Source organism: Acromyrmex echinatior, chromosome 14 (genome assembly GCF_024713525.1).
Source record: "Acromyrmex echinatior isolate Ae372 chromosome 14, ASM2471352v2, whole genome shotgun sequence".
Classification (NCBI taxonomy): Eukaryota; Metazoa; Arthropoda; class Insecta; order Hymenoptera; family Formicidae; genus Acromyrmex; species Acromyrmex echinatior.
The window spans coordinates 10,859,890-10,878,464 of NC_141865.1; the positions used below are offsets into that span (position 1 = coordinate 10,859,890).

Sequence of the window (18,575 nt, forward strand, 5' to 3'; positions counted from 1 at the left end):
TTCTCTTACACAAAATCTACTTTTATAATTTCATATACAAGACTTTGAATATTCGAAAACGTAAAAGTGATAGAAAGTATAACAATAAATAAACATTTTAATTTAATATAATTATTTTTTATTTTTTTCTATCATTAACACTTGCAATGCCAATACAGAATCGCAATGCCAGAAGAGTCTATACAATTTATTATCTACATAATACCCGCTTAGTTTTTAAAGAATACTTCCTTTACAATAAAATAGAATGAGTTAGCTGTACAAAAACCAACGTATGCAACTACAGCTCCGAACACTATCCTGTCTTTTCTGCCACCTGCCAAGTATATTGGTACATCCTTTTTCAATGCTTCCTGCAAACAAGATCAAACGTAAATCTGTGTTTAAAATCTAATTGCAGCTGAAAATTATCGTTATGTATACTTACCCCATAATGCTTGTACTTTGCCCACAATTTTGGGTCAAGGGTGGCTGGTTTACTAGTGCAATAATCTGATTTAGGCGTAACCGTTAAAGATTTTGTCTTGATGGAATCATAAATTATTATTGGCTCTGATTTCTGTAAAGGAAGAGGAGACTGAAACAACATAAAACGTTGACTACTTATTTATTTTATAAGTATGTTTATTTATTGTATCCACAGTAGCACACAGTGTTTACAAAGCATTAACCAAGCGCTACTTGGACATATACATTGAATGAAAATATTAATGGTTGCATTCAGCAGAGAAAGCAGCTTTGCAACTATTGTAAAATTCCTCAATACGATTTATTTTTGCTTTTAATTTGTTATAGATCTAAATGTATAAAACAATCATATATTACACGGCATCCTTAATCGAATTTAATAACATCTGTAGTTATGAAACTGACGAATCATAGCTATTTCTGTGAAGAATGGAATGACTGATTAGCTAGTTTTATACAGATATTATTAAACTTAACTAAGGGTATAGTCGAGTTGCCACTACGAATGCATCAAAGCATTTGATTAATCAATCGGAAAAAAGAATTTTACTAATTGATCAATCAAAAAATGCTTCGAAGCATTCGTAGCGGTAACTCGATCGCAATCTAAGAGAGTGCCACATAAACATAGTTATGGTTCGCCATGCATAGTTGAAGAATTTTACAACAGCTTGTAAAGCTGCTTTTCTGCTGAACACAGTATGTCAACTATTTCAACTAGGATCGTTTTGTTTTTCTCTTTCTCTCTGTCTTTTTCTCTCTCTATATATTATATTCTCTATATTCTATATATATCTAAAAATGTATTTATAGAATATAGACTTTTTATGTATTTATATGTAAGACACTGATCATTTTGCTTCCAAAGTATTAAGGTTAACGTATGATAGATCAATTTAAGATAATATACAAGCTAGTATAAACTTCATTCATTACGTTAGTTAATTATAGCATATTATGTCAATGCAAGCTCTGATAAAGATGTTACATGAACGCAGGTACTCGACATGGCCGAATCACTGCTCTACGTTCGATAAAATCGGACCTAATAATCAAATGACGATCGATCTGAAGGACACACTCAAGAAAGCAAAGCGAGCACTGAGATTCCACAGAAACAATGAAACGAGCAATTTGGCGACATCCTCAGACAGAGATGTACAGAAATCGAGCAGTCAATCGATGAATTTTTTCGTGTGCGAGATACAGATTAGGTGCATCCTTACTTACAATAGGATACAGTGGCTGAAAATTGGTGGACGGCTTAAGCTTGCCAGTGAATGAATTATATTGATAAAACGGCATTTTTCACAATTGCGCAACCAACAATCACCAGACGACTTCGTTGTGTCTCTGTACAACTTTAGCGGCCATAGATTGTCATAGATTGTAGATTCTGCAACCGCAAGTGGCGTAGCTGCAAGCGGACATAATTCTTTGGCGGGAAGACAAACGATACAACATTGATTTCAGCAGAGGTAAGAGGTTAGTATTGAGAAGGGACCAAAAAAAGAATCTTAAAAAAGAAGATTTCCTTATTTAAAATTAATAATTTTCTATAAAATCTTCCATAATCTCTTTTCAACGCATAAAATGTGCACCCTTGGAATTCTATTCGGCAAAATGAAAAGAGTTTCAAATATTCCGTAGATCAATGATTCGCGCAACCTATTTAAAAGATGATGATTTTATCGATAAAAGCACGTTTTATCTCTAAAATTCTATAATATGCATGACGTAAATTATAGCACGTTAGCGCGCTAACATCGTTATAAGCGCGTTCTGAATACGGCTCTATGTTTAAAGAGCCAGTTTTAGAAATTTTCGGTTCACATATGACTGCGGTTTATTTGATGCTTCAAACACTATAAAGCATATCTAGCATCGCCCAGTAAACGAGAATGGATTAAAATGGATTGAAATTTTTTTCTATCCGAATGCGTATTTTATATATATAAAAATTTTATATATATATATAAATAGCGAATACTTTTTTTGGATTTAATTGGATTCAATTGGATTCAATTGGATTCATTTGGATTGAAAAACTGCATTTCCTATTCAAAATTTTTAATTGAATAGTATTCACAATGTTTGTTGTATGTGTTGCACAGAAAAAATTAATATTATTTTTAGATTGAAAGGCATAGAGATATGCTCCATGCAATTTCTATAAATGTATAAAAATGCATTCAGGATTGAAAAGCATACATTTTAACATTTGTGAATCAATATTTCTGAAAATCCGAATCCATTTCAATTCATTTCAATCTATTCTCGTTTGCTGGGAAGAGCAAAATGCATTCCTAGCAAGAGGAGAGAAAACGTAGGATGGGAGTCGTTTTGCATGGAAGTCGTGCGTCCCCAAGCAGGGGGGAGGTGGAGTGGAAGTCGCTTTGCGTAGAAATCATGCGTTCCCAGGAAGAAAAACTAAGGTCTGTTTCCACCAATGTAGATTAACTTTAATCTCGATTCAACTTACTCTTCATCTTTTTCTAGTTCTAAAGATTAAATGGAGGATTACTCTTCTGATTTTATGTTAGCCAAAATGGAGTGCGTATGCGCGAAATAAATAAGTAACGCCATCTAAACTTCTATATCACTTCTTTCTTTTTTCGTTCTCTCTTTCAGAGTCATTTAAATGTTAGAATAGCTGAAATACGAATCAGAGAAAAACATAGAAGAAAAGAAAATCATGATTAATTTAGTTTAATTAGTTTAATTTAGTTTTGCGAAGTTTTATGAGAAAAACTACATGTTAACAGAGTAATAGATAAAATATGATACAATAGACTATAATATGATACAATAGACATAACAAAATAAAATACAATAGTCATTAGTAGCTTGCAAATGATTAGGCGTCAGCAAAATTGCTGTTACAAAACTCATTAGCAACAAAACCGGAAATAAGACAACAATTCAATGAGAGGTGAACAATTAACTGAAATATCACACGCACACAGACCTAGTGCAAAGTTTGCATACCTGCAAACACGCTAATTTCAGTCTCTTAAATACTGTGAGTGATATATATAATTGCTGGATTGCTTTCGTTTTAGCTAGAAAATCTGCGTTCTATGTGATGCAATTCTAATAATTTACTAAAACACAAGCAATCTAACAGAAAAACAAGCATCGTGTGTCGCAGTCGTTAATTAAAATATTTTTACAATATTCGTATCATACAACATTTATATAATTTTATATTTTTTCTTATTTTTGTATTTTTTTTTATTTTGCAATGCATTACAATTATGAATCTATTTCTTTTAGTTTTATTACATTTAGATTAAAAAAAAATTTCATGTGCATATAAACCGAGAGAGAGAGAGAGAGAGAGATAAAGGAAAAATAAAGAGCAACTGAGAAAGAAATTCAGATGGCGTTACTAGGGAACTTACTAATTTCGCGCATGTGTATTCCATTTTGGCAATACTAATATCAAAGGTGTCGAGAGAGTTGCGCTGCTGTATATATTATAATTGCGTCATCAGAATCGAATCGAAACTCGAAAGTGTAGAGATTCTCTAAGTAGAGATTGGCCAAAGCCCCTGCATGATGTGAAACTGGAAATAATATTTTGGAAATACGTACCCCACGTTTTTAGAGGATCTCTAAGGTGCGGTGGGGAAGATACTATCAACACTATTTGTTATTTTATCCTTCTAATAAACAACGAAGATAGAATGATAGAAGTAGCACTAATAGTGTCTCCCCGGACGCACCATAAACGCACATTTCCAAAACACGTCATTTCCGGTTTCACAAGCCGGAGTTTTAGCCAATCTCTACTTAGAAGATCTCAAAGAAGGTGTGTATTCTTCTAGATCATCCTATCAGACTTTTAGCTTAGTTAGAAGAATACATCAATAGAGTAGCTCATTCAACTACTGAGTTCGCTGCAGTTTGCTGAGTGTTGAACGTAGTCAATGACACTCTACTGTTGGTAAAACGTAGAACATGTAACATCATCAATCTATTGCCACGCCAGCCTAAAACACTGTTAATTCGCTTGTTATAAAAAGTGAGATTATAAACCTGTTATACAATAACTAATTCATCAGTAAGTATGTCATTATCTGAATATAAAATATCTTGCATAATTTTAGACTCGGTATCACTTGTGTAAAAATGGAAAGCAACTTGTAGTTATTTTTTTTCATGAAATGTAATTACAGAAAATATAATTTTGTATTTTCAGCTATGAAAATGAGCCTGTCGATCATGAAACCTATTCAATAATGTGTTTTTGATTTCTTGTTTCTTGTTTTTTTGCTTTCTTATATCTTGAGCGGAATCCATAGACGTTGCTCAAGATTTGAGATGGCTTAAGTTAACGTATGAACCAATCAGAGAGCCTATTAGTATCTTAAGACATTGTTTGAGATTAAAAATGGACTATGGACTCTTGTTTTTTTATCTCTTATTTCTCATTTTCTGTCGCTCAAAATAAAATTTACAAACTTCAGAAGAAACATGGCAAGAAACATTCTCGATAAAATAATCGCAAAGAAGTAAAAAGCAAGAAAGATAGAAAACAAAGAGGACATTGTATGATCGGTTTAATTAAAAAATTCACAGGTGAATTGCATTCGGCTTGCAGTTTCGCATCATTGTCGTAGGTAATAAGAAAAAAAATTAATATCTGGAAAGGGTCTTATTTTACTACAGAAAAATTACCATAGATTGAGATCTTGGAAATTTTTAATTTTTCGTAAATACTTGTAGTGGAACGTAGAATGTAGTCTGTTTGTCTTAGAAATTCTTATAGTTTTTCGTAGATATTCGTAATCTGACGTAAAGTGGCGTTGAGGGCAAAGGATTTCTTGGTTTTCCAAACAAATGAAAGTGACGCCATTCTACGTCCCATTATAAATATCTATGAAAAACTAAAAATTTCTAATATCTTGTTTCAATCGATGAGTTTTTCGTAAAAATTTTTCCGCCAATCTCATTACTTTGTCCTGAATAAAAAAATGAAAGGATCAGAAAGAATTGAAAATATGCGTTAATAACCTATATAATTTATCATAAATTATTTTCCTTTATTATATAATACATTATTCTAATATAAGAATATTTATTTTGTAATGATAGTAGCGTGTGTCCCTGACAATACTTAATCGATATGTATTGTTATAAACGCAACTTTATTCATTTTTATAAAAAAAAAAAATCGCATAATTTGTTCGTTATTATATCCGATATCTGAAACATTTTACCGAGCCAATACTACGTCTCGTGCACTCGTGCTTCTTCGTGTAAAATGTTAGTTTCCCGAAACTAGCGCACTCTAGCATATTACGAGGTTAGATATAGTTGCAACAGTTGCAGGTCTCCAAAAGTTGCAAGTCTTTCGTGTGAAAAGGTACTAATTACGTTTTATAATAGTACTTTTTTGTAATCTAATTATAAGATATAAACAGGACTTTAATAGAAAGATTATGTCAGGCTCTAATATTAAGAATTTTAGTTTCTTACATATGTGGACATGGCACATATCTCACTCATGATTCTTTTCATTGAGATTGTGCCTATATTCATAGTGAAGCCTTATATTTAAGGCTTCCTTTATTATAAATTTATCTTTAGATAACCCTATAAATTATTTTGTTGACTACTAAACATCTCAAAATAAATTTAAGAATGCCTCAAATATAAGGTTTATTGGTCTGTTTTCTGTTCCTGCACTAGAACTCTTAACAAATATCAAACATATACCTATCTTACCTTTCCAAAAGTTTATTCAATTCAGTCACAGAAAACAGACCTTATGAGTACAGGCATTATTTCACATTGTAAGAATATATTCACACAAACTTGCATATCCGCATAAACATATGCATAAAGAAAATTACTCATTTGTATTTCTCTTACATAAAAGTCACACATAAAGTGCGATTGGATAATTTTCTTTATGCTTATGTTTATGCAGTTATGCAAATTTGTATGGATATATCCTAACGAATATTTATGCTGTGGGACATAATATTAATAAATAAAATGTTATCTACTTTGTTTCAGGTGTCACGTGATATCATGAGTGAGATATTGTTAATGTAAATGATTGTTTAAGGAAAGCAAATAACATTATTCAATAAGTAGCTTTAGTTTCCATATTTGTATTGCCAGGTATGATACATATTGAAGGTAATTCTCTCTTTTTGGATGTAATTTAGATTGTTACATACAAATATGTAAATATAAATATATTATATAGATCCAGTCAGATTTTAAGAACTGTAAACTGTTAAATGTCACTTAAATACATACCTTGCTAGAAATAAATCTCTGAAATCATTGAAAATCAGTGAAATCTATATCAATTGACTCATTTCAGTTTATACTGAATTGGGTCAATTGACATAGATTTTAATGATTTCAGTGATTTATTTCCACCAGGGTATCAACACTTTACAGTCCCTGTAGAAGATATATAAAAATATAAATCATCTTTTAAACAATTAACTATATTCACAGAAATGTATATTATATATTAACTTAATTAACTTTTTTTGCTTGTTGACCGTAATTACTTATTTTATTACTAAATGTATGTTATATCTTGATAGTATCCTAACTTATTTATCAGAGCACATGCATCCAACTGTAACAAATTGCATTATGAAACACACCTCTAATATCCCCATATAAATTTCAGGATCTTTGGATTGAAGGATTTCTTATTTGGATTTACTCCAATCAATAGCACCATAAAAAATTCAGTGATTATCCTGTGAAACCAATGGTATTGATCTCTACATTACATTATTATATCATGCTAAGTTACAATGTAAAAATTTTCATTAGGCTGCATAATTGACATTAATAAAATATTAATTAACGCCATAGACGTCTATGGCTAAATCGTTGTGACCAAGCACAAATTGTTTCAATGACTTTCCACTATGGCAGCCCTATCATGCACTATTTTATCGACAGAGTGCTTACGTTCAAGAAATCAAGAGACATCATGGCTGAAAGATATACATACATCTTGTGATTTGCAGCAATGTGTTAATTCATTTCATTGAATTCCATATATAACAGATATGCTATAACAAATATCTATGGTAAAAAATCAAATATATGTAAAGACAAAAGAGAGAGAAAGAGAGAGAGAACAATATGTCAATTTTTTTATTGAGTTGCATATATGACAGATATGCTGTAACAAATATCCATGATAAAATTGGCTTTAAATTCCATAAATAAAAAACTTGTGCATTCATGGTGTTGATTAATAGAGTTAATAAATATATAGGGGGAAGCCTATTCTAGTATCTTATGTAGTGATATTGTGAAAACATTGATCATTGTGATAGTTACAATTAATATAATCTTACAGGATTTATTAATATAAAACTATAAAACTGTATCTCAATATGAAAATGATATTTAATATCTTTTATCCAAGATAGACAATTTGTTTTCAGGATCGCTTTAGTACACGGTCCGTACGCATTGGACCAAAAGTGCATAAGAATAAAAATGTTGGGGACAAATGGGGACTAGAATATCACAAAGCAATACAGGATGTTGTATTTAGCCAGCATTGTTTACCTTTCATGCCAACAGAACCACCAGCATCCTTGAGCGAAGATATTGTAGAATCTGGTCCATTATATGTGTGCAGACATTGCAAAGATTGGTGAGTTGAAATAAAGTATTTTAACAATTGCTAAAACAATTGTTAAAATGCGATGGAATTTTATGATTTATTTTATTATATAACTATAACGCGTGTACGGATGATTTTTGTTTCAGTTTTCGTTTTCAAAGCAGTTTTGAGGAGCACAATGCACGGCATTGTTGGATTTTAGGGCTTTGGTGTCGTTATTGTTTCGATACAGTATGTAATCATCCAGTCAGGAAAGGTTATACAAAATGTTCTGAATGTTTAGAAAAAGATAGTAAAAAACGCGCATATTTAATATCAAGAGGTAGTATTTCAAGTAGGCAGTTACGAGTGGGAGTTATAAAAATATTCTACAACCAGTGCCAATTTATTGATCACATGAAAATGCATCAATTAAGCATGGTAAATATGGGTGATTTAATGTTAATTCCTCTACCTATTGACATGAGCAGTGATTGGTCTTCTGAATTTGAGATACTGTGCGAAGCACTTATGGAAGTGGCATTTTTGTTACGCATACATATAATAGATTGGTTAAAGGAGCATAACTTGCAAGATAATTGGTGGAAACTGGTTAATGGCAAAAGTAATAACGCTAAGATAAAGGAAATTGTCGATAAGTACCAAGGTCGACAATTATTCAAACCCTCCTATAAGACAATTACCGATATGTTTACGAATTCCAATTCTTCTCACGTTACGTATAATATTAGAAATTCCTCAGATATTGAATTTATTGATAACGATTCCACAGATAAAAATATAAATAATTCTGTTGATTTAATCAAAGATAAGAATATCGTAGAAAATGAAGATAATCCATGTACATCAACTGATATTGCTTTTGTGGATTGCGGTCCTACTTCACAATATTTTGAACCAGAAATACCAGTAAATTATAAGAGTACACAACAGTTAAAAACTTATCGCTCAGCTAATACTATCAAAATAAATAATAAAATGATGTATGAAACTAAGGATCGCAATTCACACGAAATAAATATGATTCATGAAAATGTTATAAAAAAAACTACAGAGAACATACTTAGTAAGTCTAGTAATCCTAGTAATATAACTAATACTAGCGTTAACACAATTATGAACAATTCATTTAAGATTAGTATCCCATTTTCTGCTAAGACAAGTTCAATAATTAAGACTAATCAGTCTACACAAAATCTTCAAACATCAAATAATAAGATATTAAATGTCCAAGATCCAAAGAATATTACAATAATTAACCAATTTCCATCTCATCTTATTTCCAACCAGAAAATAGTTCTCGTTGGACAGAATTCATATAATGTCATATCTCACAGCAAGAATGAATTGACTACTAAAACAAATTCAAGTAACTCAGTAGTAGATAATAGCGATTCCAATACATCAATACAGAAGAGATCTTATTCCAATGTCAAGAAACAAGAATCGAATGAAAAAATTATAATAAGTAACGGACAAAAGTACGTCATTAAACGTATAAAAAACACCACGAAAGTTACGAAACAACTGACGTCTGAACATAACATTTCAAAGCAAAATGTTTTAAAGCCTACTAATTCTAACGAAGTCGAAAACGGCACACAACAAACTACTTTATTTCCCAACAATATTTCCATCTCAACACCTTCGCCATCTCCTAAATTATCCAATAATGAATCACATGTTAACAAAACTTCAATTATGCCAAAATTACAAAAAATGCCTTCGCATTTAATTCCAGTATCTGCCATGCATCCGAGATATATGTCGGAAATAATATCATTGATTAAAGAAGATAATGGAGATCTTTATATGGATGTAAAATTAGTAGATCGTATTGCGAAAGAAAGCCTTCTTGCTGTGTGTGATGTAATAACAAAATATAGACGAGAAATGTTTAATGAATTTTATCAAATGAATAGCTTGGAATTGAAAAAACGGCTGGAGCATTTACAATATATTACTGATGAAATGAAAAATGTCATGAATTTCATATCAGACCACGTTTTTCAAGAAAAATTAAGAGCTGTTAATGCTATCAAATGCTTATTAGAAGAATGTCTCAATAAATCTAACAAAAATATACAGGATGAGAAAATAAACGATGACATAATTTTAAACGAATGGGAAACGAAGGTAAATCGAGAACATAGATGTCTATCGTGCAATAGATATAGGAAACCTGAATCATATATAGTTGGCTTTTCAAAATTGGCTATGAATGAGAATGATTATTGTTCTTGTTATAAAGAAGTTTGTCAAGATTGTCAATCTTACCAAGGTAGTGTTTCGCGGTTTGTCGCGCATCAAAACTTCCATAAAAAGAAAAAACCTTTTGTTTGTCCAGACTGCGATTCCAAGTTTAAGTCTCCTATATCTTTAGAAGTCCACACATGGACTGTTTGCTTTCATACATTGAGAAAGATCACATTTGCTTGTAAAATTTGCGAAATAGATGGTTTTAGAGATTTAGAATCGATCACCAGACATTTTGTTATCATGCATTGCAATACAAAGATCGGTTGCGAAGTTTGTAATCGGGTATTTGCCTCATATAATGAGTACATACAACATCGTACAGAGACACATCCGATAAGGACACAGCAGAAGCCAGTGCGACTAGTAATATATAAATTAAGTAATGTAATCTTACGTTGCGAGAATTTCATGCCATATTTGGAGAAGAACCCTGTAATTCGAAAATTAGTATGGTTTAAATGCCCTTTTTGCCAGTTAATAACTACAGATAATAAACATGTGGCGATGCTATTGAACACTCATTTACGAAACAATCATGCAGAATCCTTATCAAAAATTCTTAGCGATAAAGCATTTACTTTAATTTTTGGTTTTAAAATGACAAGAGCTCTAATTTTAAATGCTGAAAAATCTCTTTTGAGTGGTACCATAGTACCTAAAATCGTGAATACTCAAACTATTAGTTCAGAAATATTTGAACGTGGCTCTCAAAATATGGAACATATATGGCCTACAGATACCAAGAAGGTTAACGAAAGTTCACAAGTAGTGAAGAACATTGATGATAAGGAAAAAGGACAATTATTGCCAAAAATAGTCAGCGTTGTATCGATGAATGATTTAAAGCCATCCAAACCTGAGAAAGCAATCACAAAAATTTTAACTGAAACGAAGGCGAAGTCTAATTCTCCTTTTTTTCAACTTATAGTTAATAGTGACGGAAAAATGGTCCCACATGAAGAAACAGTAATGGAATTAAATGATAGCAAATCTAATAACAAGAAAAAGACAACAGAGATAATAAAGATTGGTAAAGATACCGAATTGATAATGAATACTTCACACATCTCTGAATGTGAGAAAAAGCCTTTATTAACGGACATAGTTGGTATTCCAAATTCGTCAATTGTATCAAATGAAAAAGTTTCAAGTTCCATATCCGAAGCAACTACAGATAACTATATAAAAATAGTTGATGTTAAAACAATATGTAAATCGAACATCGAACCACTCATTAAAGCAGAAATGTGCGATACACAGACAAAAGATGAAAATGCAAGCAACATGGGATTTATGCCAAAACCTCCTCCGCTTGCCAGGATTCCACAGCATTTACTTAAACCTACGGAAATTAAGTCGGAAAATGAGCCGACTAATGACTCAAATTCAAGATTGAAATCTTTCGTCCAAAGAACTGATAATTCAAAAATGCGTATCGCTCTAGGATCGCAAAAGGAAGTTGTTGATTATCTATGCCACTTATGTAAAGAACGGATTAATACTTCTCAATTCATAATGGAGACGCACTTTCGTGAAAAGCATTCAGATGAGTACAAAGTGACGATAATCACTCCACGATTATCACGGATGTCACATAACTTTATTAATGGCGACTATAAACAATTTATTAATAACAGGAAACGGAAATCGGATAACACTTTATCTGCAACTAAAAGAAAACGTCGATGGACGCAGAGAAAACATACAGAAATAAAGGATACAAACCCACCAGTAGGATTATGTGTCAAGCAAGAAACGGCAGAGGACGATGAAGGTAATTTTATATGCAAGAAATGTGGTCAACAATGCTCTGACATATCCAATTTGAGAGAGCATATTGCTGCCAATCATCGACTAAAGGGCCGTTACCTGATATGCTTAGAATGTGGCGAGAACTTTGTGGTCGCACCTAGCTTGCAGATGCATCTTAAAGCTTTTCACGGCATAGAAGATCCTCTCAATTATATGAATCAAAATCCCTCTTACGCTCCTAGCCTTGACAGTGACTTGCAAACGGAAGAGAAAACAACGGTAGCTAATCAGTGCTATGTCTGTATGGCAGTTTTCGAAGATAAAGCTGCAGTAGACAAGCATTTAAGGGTGCATGGTATGGCTTTCTTGAATCGTAAGAGGATAGAGGCGAGAAATGCTTTGGAAAAAAAGGCCAACGTGGAGGAGAGTAAGCAAAATATTAAAGATTCAAAGGAGACTGTAAAACAAGACAAACCGGTGGAAACCATCTTGGAAAAAATTAGTGTAAGTAATTAAGTAATTAATGTAATTAAATTCTCATTTATTGAAAGTGACGTTATTGATTTCATAATTATCAAATTATGTAAATGTTTAATTATCAATTATGTGATTATTTTAGGCGGCAATATAGTTGCAAAAGATGAAACGTATAAAAGAAAGAAGATATGTAAAAGGGAGCAATGTTGTAATATGATGGATTCATTAATCTTACTTATATGCTCATTTCTGTATATTTGTGCGCCAAACCCTTCATTATTATCACTAAATATTGCATTAGTGAACCATTAGAATTCTTTTTTTATTACCTTGTAATATATTACTTTTTTTATGATACTATTTAGGTAAGCAGGTAGAAAATGATTTATTATTCGTTAAGACGTAACGTGAGCGAAATAGTAATAGAATATTAGATAATAGATAAGTCTGACAAAAAGCAACAAAAAGCTTGATATTCTAATTTATCATTTTTTTTGTTAAATAATATTTTGCTATGTTATATGTATGTAGTTTCTATGTCTATAAATAATATATAATATTACTCTAGTAAATATATATATATTATATATCGGATTATGAGTCTTATAAATATTTATATGTATAAATATATCTACATATACATATATACATATACATTTATATATTTTATATATCCTTCGAATTTATATTAATATTTGCTGTAAGTTCACTTATTCTGAATAATAATTCTTATCATAATTTTTATGTTTTTTTAAGTTTTAATGTAAGTATTAAATATATATAATTTTATGTAAGTATTAAATATTTGACATATGTAAATAGACATATGTAATGTCCCGAAACGTTAAACTACTGAAATTTAAGACGACAATGTGTTTCGTAAAGTTTTACAATAATTCCAAAAATTAGAGCATAATCGAAACAATATCGAAAAACATAATTTTTCGGGACATTGCTTGTTCACCAGTTAGTAAGATCTATTTAGTCTGATTGATTTGATATTCGAGATACAATCTCTCTCCTAATTCAAAGTATGATGATTTATATAAGATATAAGAAAATGTAAATAATTGTAACGGAGTATAATGCATTTACGGAGTAATACCTTTTGTATTATATTTAATTAATTAAATATTTTCTGACTTTGGTATATAAGAATGAAAAATTCTTATATCAGTGAACATTTATCGCATTAATCGTCTCTTATTAAAGGACTGTGGGATGGATGCTCAATGTAATAAAACAAAAATGAATAGAATATATATAGTTCTTTATATATTATATCATTCTTATTTGCACAATGCTGATTATTGCTTAATCGGTAAAGTATTTTTTATTGATTGACACATCAAGATATCCGAGTTACGAAACCAATCGGATAGCAAGATTTTGGAAGGAAACCGTTTCCTCACTACTTGCCTTATCTACATATTTATACGTATATACTCGGTGGCATGAAAATATCGGTACGTTTCAATACATGTTCACGTATGTTACAAATAAAATGTGGCATTCTTATTTTAAATCGCTTTTTCGAGCAGATATATTTTCATTGCACATGAGCGCAGGTACTAGAGAAAGGGTTTGGGGCACTGAACACTTTGATTGCAGTCCCGTAAGGGTATTTACAGTTTGTCCTTTTTAAAATACTTTAAGAGTTTTAGAGTTGTAAAAGTATTCTATGTTGGAATATCCGATATGAATATATCATTAATTACAAATAGAATATTTTAAAGTGATGTTGAAGTTTCCCATTTTGATCTCTGTTACTCTTCTTGCTTATTATAAAGTAAGGTAAAACTAGTGCATTTTCGAAAACAATCTTTTTTATGACACAGTTATATCAGAAGGGGGCCAAGATTACTCAATTTATTATTCCATTACAAAAAAAAATAGAAGGATATCATAGATGTTGGTCCCTTTTATAATCCTCCAAGACAAACATATACTCTTACGGGTCTTAAAATTTGCTATTCTTTTCTTTTTTCTCTTTTTTTTTTGGCACAGTTACTAGCGAACACACATGTTTAAGATTACATTGCGATTGGTTCATGATCATCACATTTAGTTTACACATACGCCACTTTGGAGAGTCTCCGCACAATCATGACGCACTATTCCGCTTATTGATTTGAGCACGAATAAAGTCAATTCTCACGTCAAGTTGAGCCGGATGTTCATATTGTCTTTTCCCTTTGGTAATCTATATTGCATTGACAATGTCGATTTTATATAGCGTTCCATTGCACAGTTTCCGACTGAATCATATAACGCTTAATAAATAATTGTAACGTTAAATAACATTAACACTATTTAACGTTGGATTTTGAATTGACTATCGAAAGATCTACTCAGTTTTTGACATATTGATTTAAAGCTAATTAATGTATGCTATATTTTATTATTATTATTATTATTTATATTAGGTGTTGGAATTAATTCGTAGCGTTTTTTAATGAAAGAATGTTATTTATTTCACATGAGCATTAAAAAATACATTAATGAAAGTACTTCCCATCACTTGTAAAACGCTACGAATTAATTCCAACACCTAATAATTTTCATACTTTGCACAGACTCTGTTACGAAAATCCTAATATATAATGCTTCCCTAATTACTTTAATTATCTCTTATCATGCTGCATGATAATTTTCCTTCATCTATCACATGAAACATCTAAATAGAAATTTTCAATTCGTGTTAGATTGTCTAAGCGGCTACGGTAATTAGGAATTTTGATAGAATCGCTGCCCCACTTTCGGAAGGACTTTGAAATATTGTATTAGATGTTGTAAGTAGAACATGAGAAAATCAATGTAAGTTTCTCCCTCATATATCTTTTCTCTTAAACTTTAATACACTTTATATCACTTAGACGAAATTGTTACGTGCACAATATTTTACGTTACAGGAGTCGATCGCTTCTCTTCGCAAGAAGTACCGACATCAGTATTCAATTCCTCCCCTGGGTTATCTATATCGATTACCGAGATCACTGGACTCGTTGGACGAGGCTTTGATTCTTGACGGAAGTTCGGTACGGTATCGTGTTGAGTCTCTGGGGTGGAATCATTCTTTAAGGATGCAGAATCACCGATTTTCATGGACGAAGAGGACGACGAACTCGACTGCATCGTCTTCAGTTCGTGTTCAGCGGGACTGACTGCCTCTTCGCTGTCGTTTTCTCTGAATAGCTTTCTCAGATCGCTGCCCAATCTTGTATCAATTGGACTCATCTTTGAATCTATGGGGATAGTTAAGGCTAAAGAATCCGGTGGTTTCTTGACTCTGACAGTATTGGCCTCGCTGAAAGAAACCTTGACCTCGCTCGCGGTCCACACGTCGGAATTGGGACTGCATGAACCACGAGTTGTTGTTTGGGTAACCTTCGGTTTCGTCGCATCATCCATCGAATGCCAACGATGCGGTCTCGTAACCGATGTACCCTGTGCAATGGCGCTTAAACTGTTCGCTGGAATTATTCGATGAGGAAACCGAGGTGAGCCGCGTATCTTTTCTCGAGAAGATGACTGGCTCGTGCTCGTCTCTGAAACACATTTAACATCGCAATGTTTGAATTTAGAAATTTTCTCTTCAGAACGTCTTTATGAATTTACACAATTTTATTTATTACAAGATACATTATAAAGGCAAATAAATGAAATAAACTAATGGAAATTAGTGTCATAGTAATTGCGCTATTATTTCATAAATCAAATATTATAAATGTGTGTATAAAAATATAGAAGTTTTGGCTAATCTTTTAGTCATCTTCAGTATAAGGTTTCAAAAAGTCGATGATATAAGTTAACGTAAATGAGTAGTCATGAGGCGAATTCTTCCATGCAATCCCATACCAGTTAGACAGCTGGATAGTACCAGTCGATTGATTGATCTTTAAAGACAACGAGGTCAGAATTTAAAACGAATGAGATTAAACATAGAAAAATAATTAACTCACTTCACTGGATTAAATTACATTATATTAGCCGCATACTTATCAAGTACATTGTACCGATTGTGATTGTATAGTCAATATATAAGAACAAATAGTTTTTAATAGAAAAATTGAGTTATAGCGTTATAAATTGAGCGAAGGTGTGAAACATGTGAGACATGCTCGTTGTCAAGATTTAAACTAAAGGAATTATAAGCATGAACATTAATATCATCTACATACTTTTTGTAAAATCATATTGAAGCATCTACACATTTTTTGTAACGTTATACTGAAGATTGCTAAAAGATTAGCCGAACCGTCTATATTTTTATACACAAATTTGTAATATTTAATTCATGAAATAATAGCGCAATTACTACAGCGCCAATTCCCATTAGTCCATTGTCTCATTTCATTTATTTACATTTGCAATTTTGAGAATTTGTTTCTAACATTAATTGTTTCAGATATATTATGCAATAAAATAGACATAAAAACCACATCTTTTTTTTCTCTTTTTGAGAAAGAAAACGATGTTTTTGTATCGAAATTGAATATAAAATTTAATGAATAAATATATGAATTTATAGAAGCTGTAAAATTACAACGTACGTGATATTTCTGTAAAGGTAAAAATGTTTAAAATAAAATGCATATTTAATTAAGATAATATATTGAAAAGTCACTTACGTGGCGGTAGACTGAAATTTACTTTAGGCTCGCTACTTTCCTTGCGACGTAGTCCTACTAAGCTTAACCTACGGTCTTCCTCGCTAGTAATGCTAATTATTGGTCCTGAACCGCATCGTGTATGAGGCGAATGAGTGCCTTGGGCATCGACTTGGCAAGTAGAGGCAGCTTTCGCGCCGGGCACTAAACCAGCGATGTAGCCCATATGGACTCGAAGCGCTGATGCAACCCCTAATGAAGGTAATATAAGCAAGATAAGCTGCATAGGTATATTAAATATGTGGATGAATTATAGGAAATGCGAGAGCGAAAGAGGAAAACAAACTGCATTTATCAAAATATGAAACCTATATATGCTATATGTTATATAATACGCAATAACCTCCCTTCCTCTCTTTTCCATCAATTCACGAACGATGGACCGCAACATGAATTGAATTCAAATAATTTACATTTATTTCTCGCAAGCATTTCACGACTGAACAAAAAGAGGAAATTATTCCTATACAATAGACAGACGGACCCAATTCCAATTTTAACTTTTATTTCTTTCCGCAGTTGCAACGACGTGCTTTTGTAAAAATGTTCCTTTGTGAGAGAAAACTCGCTTCTAACGTTGCAATATACATATATATATATATATATATATATATATATATATATATATATATAGTTAGATCGTGTCTATATCACATCGCTTTAAGGTGTAAAGTGCTTCTATTCTTTCATTCTTTAGCGCTTTCTCTTACCGGTGAACGATGCTGTGGAGGTCTTTCTGCTACTCGGTCTGCTGCCGAAGAGACTGAAGAGTCGTTGAAAAACGCCCAGCCGATTTGGACCCTCGGTCTCCCGGCGACGGTGTAGCTTGTAAAGGTCGGCCAGGCTTTGTCTGGGATCGCCGGGCTCCAGATCCGGTTGACTGCTAAATGCTACGGTACCGCGACGTATGCCTAATTTCAACAAGGGTCAAATTCGTACATGACGCGGAACCACCATTATGGGTCGAGCGATCATTATGATGGACATTATTAATTGAGATCTTGGTTTCTATCTAGCTGTCGGAATTCCGCATAAGCCACGAAAGCGCGCGCGCGAGTTTAGACTACATTTATGTGGAAGTGAGTCATGAATCCAATGAATATTCGCGCTCGCAACTGGAATATTCCTCCATTATTTGAAAAGAGACATCCATCTCTAATAAATGCATGATAATTCAGCGAAGTTACCTATGAATCAAGAATTTTATACCTATTTTGATCAATTTGCGTTTATTTAATGAAACAAACAATGTGAGTATTCCAAATTTTTTCTCTATATTTGGCGTTACAAATGCTTTGAAGCTTTTGATTAATTAATAAAAAGAA

At 32.1% G+C, this 18,575-nt stretch overlaps 3 protein-coding genes across 18 annotated transcripts in view; 1 reads left to right on the plus strand and 2 right to left on the minus strand.

Annotated features, from left to right (window-relative positions):
- Nucleotides 1-95: 95 nt before the first annotated feature.
- Nucleotides 96-1,841, minus strand: LOC105146598 (hypothetical protein). 2 transcript variants are annotated; one of them, XM_011056977.2, is made up of 3 exons: nucleotides 1,699-1,841; nucleotides 428-559; nucleotides 96-353 (listed from the first exon to the last, which is right to left on the minus strand). In XM_011056977.2, the coding sequence occupies exons 1-3, from the start codon at nucleotides 1,771-1,773 to the stop codon at nucleotides 210-212; spliced, it is 351 nt and encodes a 116-aa protein (XP_011055279.1). In that variant the 5' UTR covers nucleotides 1,774-1,841; the 3' UTR covers nucleotides 96-209. The 2 variants fall into 2 exon arrangements, with proteins under 2 accessions (XP_011055279.1, XP_011055271.1); XM_011056969.2 differs by having other exon boundaries at nucleotides 428-577; nucleotides 1,699-1,839.
- On the plus strand, nucleotides 1,821-13,047 carry LOC105146580 (uncharacterized). 15 transcript variants are annotated; one of them, XM_087412966.1, is made up of 8 exons: nucleotides 3,712-4,090; nucleotides 4,299-4,534; nucleotides 4,673-5,093; nucleotides 6,496-6,621; nucleotides 7,133-7,219; nucleotides 7,908-8,122; nucleotides 8,239-12,607; nucleotides 12,723-13,047. In XM_087412966.1, the coding sequence occupies exons 5-8, from the start codon at nucleotides 7,217-7,219 to the stop codon at nucleotides 12,732-12,734; spliced, it is 4,599 nt and encodes a 1,532-aa protein (XP_087269092.1). In that variant the 5' UTR covers nucleotides 3,712-4,090; nucleotides 4,299-4,534; nucleotides 4,673-5,093; nucleotides 6,496-6,621; nucleotides 7,133-7,216; the 3' UTR covers nucleotides 12,735-13,047. The 15 variants fall into 15 exon arrangements, with proteins under 15 accessions (XP_087269094.1, XP_087269098.1, XP_011055255.1 ...); XM_087412970.1 differs by having other exon boundaries at nucleotides 6,496-6,603; XM_087412964.1 differs by lacking the exon at nucleotides 4,673-5,093.
- A 786-nt stretch (nucleotides 13,048-13,833) lies between these two features.
- GABA-B-R3 (gamma-aminobutyric acid type B receptor subunit 3) overlaps nucleotides 13,834-18,575 on the minus strand; it is an 80,887-nt gene continuing 76,145 nt past the window's right edge. The window contains exons 17-19 of the mRNA XM_087412999.1: nucleotides 17,961-18,161; nucleotides 17,212-17,442; nucleotides 13,834-16,128 (exon numbers count right to left, since the gene is read on the minus strand). Coding sequence (XP_087269125.1) covers nucleotides 15,482-16,128; nucleotides 17,212-17,442; nucleotides 17,961-18,161 — 1,079 coding nt within the window. The 3' untranslated portion in view covers nucleotides 13,834-15,481. The remainder of the gene's footprint in view (nucleotides 16,129-17,211; nucleotides 17,443-17,960; nucleotides 18,162-18,575) is intronic.